The sequence below is a fragment of the Dunckerocampus dactyliophorus genome, chromosome 4, assembly GCF_027744805.1.
Source record: "Dunckerocampus dactyliophorus isolate RoL2022-P2 chromosome 4, RoL_Ddac_1.1, whole genome shotgun sequence".
Taxonomy (NCBI): domain Eukaryota; kingdom Metazoa; phylum Chordata; class Actinopteri; order Syngnathiformes; family Syngnathidae; genus Dunckerocampus; species Dunckerocampus dactyliophorus.
In genome coordinates this window covers 31348199-31357315 of record NC_072822.1, presented here as the reverse complement: position 1 = coordinate 31357315, position 9117 = coordinate 31348199, and the positions used below count along the sequence as shown (strand labels likewise).

At 41.4% G+C, this 9117-nt stretch overlaps 1 protein-coding gene across 2 annotated transcripts; it reads left to right on the top strand.

The window, feature by feature from the left end:
• The first annotated feature begins 1230 nt into the window (after window positions 1-1230).
• On the top strand, window positions 1231-7637 carry LOC129179227 (zinc finger protein OZF-like). 2 transcript variants are annotated; one of them, XM_054772190.1, is made up of 3 exons: window positions 1231-1495; window positions 3149-3613; window positions 4641-7637. In XM_054772190.1, exons 1-3 carry the CDS (start codon window positions 1318-1320, stop codon window positions 4667-4669), a joined length of 672 nt encoding a protein of 223 aa, XP_054628165.1. In that variant the 5' UTR covers window positions 1231-1317; the 3' UTR covers window positions 4670-7637. The 2 variants fall into 2 exon arrangements, with proteins under 2 accessions (XP_054628165.1, XP_054628164.1); XM_054772189.1 differs by lacking the exon at window positions 4641-7637 and having other exon boundaries at window positions 3149-4588.
• Window positions 7638-9117: the final 1480 nt, after the last annotated feature.

The window sequence follows — 9117 nt, the reverse complement described above, 5'->3', positions numbered from 1 at the left end:
GTCCAGTTCTGGTCGGATTTCCATGACAAGGAAAGTAGTTCTGCTTAGTTGCTGGGTTATTTAAGTAAAGAGTTTGGCTTCTTAAAACAATATGCATTCAAAAGAGTAATACATTTGTGTATTCCTCCTCAAAAAAATCAAACCTCACAAATCGCTCGGCATTATATTTGTCTCCCGCCTGCGCACTGTCGCCTCGTGTGACTGTGACGAAGACGCTCACATCTCCTTCCGCTGTGGAATGCATGTACACAAGATGGCCGTGGCGCTCCGGCGCGGATGGAGAACACATACACACAAATGGAGAGGCGAAAGTGCGCAGGGACCCGGTGGGAGACAAATATAACGCCGAGCGATTTGTGAGGTCTGATTTTTTTGAGGAGGCATTTTGAGTGGGCGGGGGTCCATCATGATCTGGGGTGCTTTTTCATTCAGTGGAACAGTGGAGCTTCAAGTGGTGCAGGGTCGTCAAACTACAGGCAGATGTTGCAGCGGGCATCCCTCATGACTGAGGGCCCTCGTCTGTGTGGTAACAGCTGGGTTCTTCAACAGGACAACGCTGCAGTTCACAATGCTCACTTGACCAAGGACTTCTTCAGGGAGAATAACATCACTCTTTTGGACCATCCTGCATGTTCCCTCCATTTAAATCCCATGAAGAACATTTGGGGATGGATGGCAAGGGAAGCTTATAAAAATGGCCGTCAGTTCCAGACAGTTGATGTCCTTGGTGAAGCCATCTTCACCACTTGGAGCAATGTTCCCACTAGCCTCCTGGAAACACTCGCATCAAGCATGCCCAAACCCATTTTTGAAGTGATGAACAAGAACGGTGGAGCTACTCATTACTGAGTCCTACTGAGAACATTTTTTGTTCTGGTTGGGTGAGTTTTTTGTTATTTTTTGAGCGATGGTCCTAAACTTTTGATTAGCTGATAAACAGCCTATTTCATTTTTTTTTGTTGTTGTTGTTATTACAACCTCCATTTTTTTGTCTCACTCCCCCTTCTTGTTTTTGCATATTGTAGCTCTACTTAAAACCTCATTAACATCCAAATGTGCAAAATGCAAATTCGAGCAATTTTTCATCTGGTTCTACGATTTCGATCAGGAGCATACTTAAGTTACAGTACATGGCCCATGTCACATTCTCCGGTACAGTAGGTGGCGGTATGCATCTTTGAAGTCATGGTTGCAACACGCCATTGAACCAAAAGACGGAGAAGAGAAAGGCGGAACTCTGAAGTTAGCAACGTTTCAAGGCAGAGGCGAGACAAAGGGTGAAGGCAACGACTTGTAATCGAGTTAAAAACGCTGAAAATGTTGAAAGAGTTGGTGAACGAGCGACTAAAGGCGGCGGCTGATGAAATATTGGCGCTGTTTGAAAGAACAATAGCGTCGTACGAGGAGGAACTTTCTCGAACAAGAAAGGAGAACGAGCGACAACGACAACAACTGGAAGCTGCCTATAAGACTCAAATGGTGCTCCACATTGAAGGTATTTTCTCTGTCCTTCTCTTTTTAAAGTATAATCTACTAGTAAGCGCTCTGTATGGGGGAACATGTCCAAAAATGTCTTTCATCGTAATGTAGGCAGAAATGGACGGGCGCCATGTTGATTTAACAACCAGGGGCGCCGTAAAAGGGGGGACAAGTTAGGACAATTCCAAGGGCCCAGGTAAACAATTTTGCTGTCTGGTTGTGATTTTTTTTTTTACATAGTCAGAAAACGATAAAAAAAACAATATCTTGTATTTGGTGGTAACAGTTAAATATCCACAATGACCAAAAGTAAACGTCCATATTGACTGACCACGCCCCCACAGCTACATGAAATGGTTTGGTCCAGTACTACCTTCCCAGTGCTTGGAAGCTGCAGTTGTGGCAGAGTGGAGTGAAACTATGTCTGGGGGTGAAAAAGGAAAGAGAGAAAGGTGAGAGAAGAAAGGCAAATGAAAAGGGTCTCAAAATGTGACCCGTTTTTTGGTAGCCTAGCCTGTCTGTGTGTTGAGAAAATTAGCCTGTTAGCTGAATATACACAATGAAATAAGCTAGAAGAGTGTTAGCATGTTGTTAGCCTGCATCTCACTCCTTTTTAACCAACATTTAATCAGCACAGATAAATGTTCTGCATGTATTATTAAATCAGTTGTCCCTCCCCCATTTACACGATTAAACAGCATATGAGTTAGCAGCAGCCCCGTATCCCCATAACACTCATTATTTTTCCACATACTGATTCAATTTCATCTTTATTTTCCTGTTGGCAGATTTAAATATACAATGTATAAGTACGTCTTTCATAAATGTTCCAACATTTTAGAATTTTACACTTAAAACAACATTAAATTAGAGCAAAAAGGAATAATGTAACCAGAAAAGTCTGATACGAATAACTAAGAATTATGCAAGTATTTGTATTTTTTTTCTGAGCCTTTTTATAAAAACTACAGGCAGAGCCAATCATGAAACCCACGACCACAAATAAAATGCGGTCCTGTGGGAAACTGCTTTCACATGTCATTCCTTTCTCATTTCTAATTTTGCACTGGTGATTTTATTCTTTCTTTTTTCGTATCATATAGCCAATAACAGGGGTGCAGCCAGAAATTCTGAGCCCCATGGAGGAAAAATCTCTTTCTCCTCCCCCTTTTTAAAATGAATTAATGACACATCTTTATTATGAATTACCTATTTTTGCAGCCCTCTGGCAATTAGGAGACCTTGGAATTGTCTGAACTTTTACCCCTTTTTCGGCACCCCTGGCCAATAGCACCCATCATAAATAAATTTGAAAAAAATATAATTAATCCATGTGATCGTAATCCATGTAATCGTTTGTGCATCAGTGTTAGCCGATTTCACCCCTGGATGATTGTATCGGAATCTGCATCATAAAACTCTGATCGCAGCATCCCTGGTTTTCATTATTTATGAGCAAATCGAATTGTGATTTAATTGATTTAGAAGCTGATGAATGAAAATGAGATTGATTTAGGAGATTGGCTATGAATCCCTGACCTAGTCATCACAGTTTCCCATCCTTGGACGATGGATGGCATGTCTGAGTGACTGAGTACACGTGAAAAGTGTAGACGTCCAGGAGAAACATCACAAATTAAAGTGTGTTTGTGTTGTTTGTGTCCTGCAGACATACAGCAGTTGGTTGGTCTTCAAGAAGAACGTGCCCCTCAGCAGCAGGGGTTGATCTCTTCTTTGAAGCAGGAGGATCCCCAGCCCCGCCACGTTAAGGAGGAAGAGGAGCAACTCTGCACCACTCAGGAGGGAGAGTATCTTCTCGGGCCGAAGGAGGCTGATCTCACGTTGTCACTGACTGGTGTCTCTGTGAAGACTGAAGACCATGAAGACAAACCACCTGCGTACTCACAGCTTCATCACAGTCCAAGTGAGGAGAACAGAGTGGAGAATCCTCCAAGCAGCAGCAGCTCACCACAACACATGACAACAGCAGCTGATGGAGACCACTGTGGAGGATCACAAGCAGACAACCTCTTAGCTCCACTATCAGATAGTGATGACGTAACATCACACTCTCTTGAAGATGAAAACAGAGACTACAACCAAGCCTCTCTGAGCAGTGATACAGACTGTGAAGGTGATATGACGACTCACACTGACAACAAACACGCTGAATGCTCTAAAAAGAAGACTGGTAAACGTTTCACCTGCTCAGTTTGTGCTAAATTATTTTCCTACAAGAGCCTTTTGGCTCAACACATGAGAACACACACTGGAGAAAAACCTTTTAGGTGCTCAGTTTGTAGTCAAGGATTCTCCCATAAGTCAAATATGGCCACACACATGACAGCCCACACTGGAGAAAAACCTTTTAGGTGCTCAGTTTGTAGTCAAGGATTCTCCCACAAGTCAAAAATGATAGCACACATGAGAACACACACTGGAGAAAAACCTTTTAGATGCTCCATTTGTAGTCAAGGGTTCTCCCTGAAGTCAAATATGGCAGCACACATGAGAACACACACTGGAGAAAAACCTTTTAGATGCTCAGTTTGTTGTCAAGGATTCTCCCATAAGTCAAATATGGCAGCGCACATGAGAACACACACTGGAGAAAAGCCTTTTAGATGCTCAGTTTGTAGTCAGGGATTCTCACAGAAGTCAAAAATGGCAGTACACATGAGAACACACACTGGAGAAAAGCCTTTTAATTGTTTGGTTTGCGAGAGTAAATTCGCTCATAGGTCCACTTTAATGCAACACATGAGAACGCACACTGGAGAAAAACCTTTTAGATGCTCAGTTTGTAGTCAAAGATTCTCCCAGGAGTCAAGTAGGACAGCACACATGAGAAAACACATTGGAGAAAAACCCTTCAGCTCTTCAGTTTGTGGTAAAAGATTTAGTGGAAAGTCAGTCATGGTAAATCACATGAGAATGCACAGTGGAGAAAAAGCATGTCAAGGTGGGTTGGAGTCAGCCTCAGATATGAAGAAGATCAATGACTTCTCATTATAAAAAATTATGGACACACTGTACTTTAAAAACTAAATACTATAAAAAAGTGCTGTACCACCTGAAGATTTTTTTCTCAGGAATAAAAACTATTGTATTTTACCCGACCTGCTGACAGTACTTATTGGACTTACATTTGTCTCATTCAGGTGGCGGTCGAGAGCGGGCGTCTGGGTGACCTGCAGCAACAAATGATAGGCCAATTGCCTTAACTTCTCATCTCGGGATTTTTTTTGTTTGTTTCTATCTTGAATCCAGGAATTTAATATTGACCTTTCAAAGTGGTTTTAGAAGAGGAAGCTCAACAATGGATCGAATGTCCAATAATCAAATTACAGCATGACATAAGGAATGCGCAAGCCAACAAAGAAACTGTTGCGACCGTCTTCTTTGATGTGGAAAAAGCCTGTGCTACGGCGAGATGGTGTACTAATTAAGATTTGGAGGCTTGGAATAGAAGGAAATATGTATAAGTGGATAAAGGACTTCCTCAGCCACAGGGAAATTCAAGTGAGAACTAGAAAAGCACTCGGAGAGGGCAGACCCCTGCTAAGCACCATAGTTCTCCCCATATTGTGATTTATACCATAAATATTAGTCCTACATTTATTTGATCTACATATTTAGATTGCTAATGCTAACATGCTAGCAATGCTAACATGTTAACATTACCACGATAACACACAGCATAATATTGCTAAGTGCTTATGTGTGTCTCGCTATGAAAATGGCTCAGAATGCTACCATGCTAATGTTAACATGCGAGCAATGCCAGCCTGCTAACACCTAGCATGATAGTGGTTAGTGTTTCTATATGTGTCTACCCATGAAAATGACTAAAATTGCTGGTATGCCAACTCCTAGCATGATAGCGCAATGTACCGGGAAGGCTAAATGTCCCATGTGAGTTGAGAATTTTTACTTTGAAATGGTCTGAATGGGTTGAGAAGTGTGGAAGTAGTTAGAACTCTTTAAAGCAAAGGTATTTGCATTCCGAAAAATGGGAATGTCAAGAAAAGTGGGAATTCTTGGTATGTGGAAAATGGTATGAATGTCCTTAATTAGTTGAAGGCTTTGATGTTGGAATGGTCTGAATTGGTTGAGAAATGTGGAAGTAGCTAGTACTCTTTAGATCAGGGGTCTCAAACTTGTGGCCCTCGGGCCATTTGACAGGAAAAACTACTTTAAATGCCGCCCGCGAGGTCTAAGTTAAGCCAATGAGGCTCACAGGGTGAACGTTGAACGGAACTAAGAGTGTGTCACATGGAGAAATGGGGGTCACTCAACAGAACACTGCCAAGAATCGCGGTGCTAACACACACACACAAAATGACAGCACAACATGTAACAGATAAGTAACTACTAAGGGTGTAACGGTACACAAAAATGTAATTTCGGTTCGGTTCATTTTTGGTACAAAAAAGGGAGAAAAAATGACTTGAAATGCTTTTATTTTAAAAAATGCAAACACATTTTTTTAAAATAAATAAAAGCAACCAATTAGACTCTTGAGTTTTTCAAAATAGAAATATAATAATAAAATAAACTGTTGTATTTAAACAATTGTTTAAACATTGTGGCGAAATGTAATGGACAGTTACAGTTAAATCTTTCTGTTGCACGTGAAGTCCAACCATCTGTCCATCCATCCCATTTTCTATACCGCTTATCCTCGTTAGGGTCGCGGGGCATGCTGGAGCCTATCCCAGCTGACTTCGGGCGAGTGGCGGGTGGTATTTCGTAGCGAGGTGCAAGAACTTTAATCACATACAGTCATGGAAAAAATGATTCGACCACCCTTGTTTCTTCAGTTTAATGATCCATTGTAATGCCTGGTACCACTAAAGGTAGATTTGTTTGGGCAAATATGATGATAACAAATATAGCTCATAAGAGTTTAATTTAAGAGTTGATACAGTATCTAGCAACTTCCATGGTTTTCTTGATAATAACCAACATTTCTAACGTAAATAGTTACTGCATTTTACTGCCAAAAAATTGAACTGTTATGAGCTATTTTTGTTGTCATTGTTATATTTGTCCAAACAAAGGAACCTTTAGTTGTATCAGGCATTAAAATGAACATGAAACTGAAGAAACAAGGGTTGTCTCATCATTTTTTTCCATGACTGTACTTAGGGCCCCGTCACACCTTGACGATTTAGCCAGCGCATGCCTGACGTGATCATTTTGATGGCGTACGTTGAACTGTGGACGTTTTTTTCAATTTTGGGCATATACATAGCGTATTCATAACATGTTCGACGTATACATGACGTATTAGTAACTTATATAGAACTTTTCTATAACTTATAGACAACTTATACCAACGAATGCGTAGCATGTTGCCGGCGTTCACAACTTATGCCCAACACCAGTCTAATTTATGCAATCCGCACGGCAGCGTATGGCCGACGATGACGTGCCGTAGCCTATAAAAAGGCTGCCACTTGATGACTCACCTCACTAGACATCGCAGTGTCAACATCACCATCATGCCGAAGAAAATTTTCAAGACCGCTGCCAAGAAGTATCAGGGCAGTGACGGAGGGATCCCTCACCACCCACAGCCTCCCCGTCCCACTCTCACTCTGATGGAGATGACGCAGGTTGTAACGCCTCTTCCCCTCCTGTTGGTTCCATTCCCCAAAGTTGTTTGAGTATTATTAAAGTGTTGCACTGTGCAATAACACTTGAAGGAATACGTTTATTATCGTTCATTGCTGGGGTGTGGTGTCATTATGACGGATGATCATGTTTTTCACGGCTGTCTTTTATACTCATTTGTAAATATTTTTTCCAGCAAACGCTAACTTGGACAGTAACATGCTGTATTCCTCCATTCTTTTTGAATGTAAATACTCCTATGCACTTTATGTTGACGTGACCAATAATGCTTGATTAAAACGTGCATTCTATATCTCAGACAAAGAGCAAAAAGAAAAAAAAGAAAAAAGTGCCCACAGTGCCCTCTACTGGTCAAGCATGTATAGTATACATAAGGACTTCCTACAAGGCACACCATATTGTACTGTTTAATGTAATCAATGCAAAAACAACAGCCTCCATCTCCTCTCAGTCAACGCTTCCCAAGAAGAGAGCCAAGAAGACACAGTTCTGTCTCAAGGTATGTTGACGTATTACAACTTGTGCGTAACTTACAAATAACGTGTGTGAACGGGCGTCAACGATCGCATAACTTATTGCCCATGTATGCGGGACGTATGAAACATACGTTGACATATGTAGAAAAGTTTTGTGCATGCCCAAAAGTTTTGGACGTACTACGACGTATGCCGGCATGCTTAAGCGTGCTCTTAACTTAAACTTGTATAAAACTTACCCATAACTTATTTGACGTATGCCAGCGTATTGGCCAAATTTTTCATACGTTGGCATAAGTTGGCTAAATCGTCAAGGTGTGACAGAGCCTTTAAAGCCAGCGCTCTCAACAACTGAATTTGGTCGTACTCCCGTGGTTATAAAAACTCCACTACCATGTGTTACTGCTTTGACCCAGTCAGAGTTGTTTGCCAGAGGGTGTTTATATGCCGACGTTATCAGTGTTTGCACTAAGCTGGTTTTCTTTCTTGTAGATGTAACGTTCTCTGCTGGATGATAATGCTTTAGGGGCGGTAACATGTTAGACGTGTTTCCTGCAGCCTACCCCATATTGTTATAGATATCATCGTTATCGTGAGTCTTACTCCCAATACTTGATGATGCCCAGTCTCACCCAGACTCTACCTCCAGTGGCCCCCGGGTAAAAACTCGATGATGCCCAGCCTCACTCAGACTCTACCTCCAGTGGCCCCCGGGTAAACTGAGTTTGAGACCCCTGCTTTAGAGCAAAGGCATTTTGTGTTCCAGAATAAAAAATGTGGGAATATTTGTGCTGTGGCTAATAGCATGAATGTCCTGACTTTGTTGAGTGAGTTGATGTTGAAATGAGGTGAATCGGTTGAGAAATGTGAAACCAGTAGTAATAGTACATAATAGCAGTTTTATGGAAAAGTGTGAATTTTGGGAAAATTTTGAATTTTTTTCAACATAAATATTGTTAGCCTGAATATGTTGGAACAGTTTGATGTTGGAATGGCTTGAATCGTTTGAGAAATGTGGCAGTAGTAGCAGGTAATAATAATTGGTTGTAGGGGAAAGGGTGAATTTTGGGAAAATGTTTAATTTTGGATCACCCCCAAAATGTAACCATTCTTTTTTTCTTGCCATTTTTGTAGCAAAAAATTACTTTCTCCAGCACAATGCTGTTCAACTGATGTTCACGAGGATATCGTACCACAGTGTGTTCCGAACGCTGTTTTTATGCAGACAGAGGAGGTAGTAAGTACTACCCGCTACACCCGCTACATGACACTGTGGGTTCCCTTAGCAGCAGACTGTTACACCCACGGTGTAAGAAGGAGAGGTTCCGCAGGTCCTTCATACCGACCGCTGTCAGGCTCTACAACACCTGCACCAACTGAACCATGTTGTAGTCAATATGTATTCTTTACTTGTGTATCTTGCTTGCTGCTGTAACAAGTCAATTTCCCCGCTGTGGGATAAATAAAGTACAAATACAAATACTGCAGAACTTGGAACACCTGTAGGAATTAGTTGCACCAA

Bases quoted from the DNA above. Each gene is read 5' to 3' on its own strand.
- LOC129179227 (XM_054772189.1), top strand. From the start codon at position 1,318: ATGTTGAAAGAGTTGGTGAACGAGCGACTAAAGGCGGCGGCTGATGAA. The intron at 1,496-3,148 runs GTATTTTCTCTG...TGTGTCCTGCAG, and splicing joins AATGGTGCTCCACATTGAAG to ACATACAGCAGTTGGTTGGT.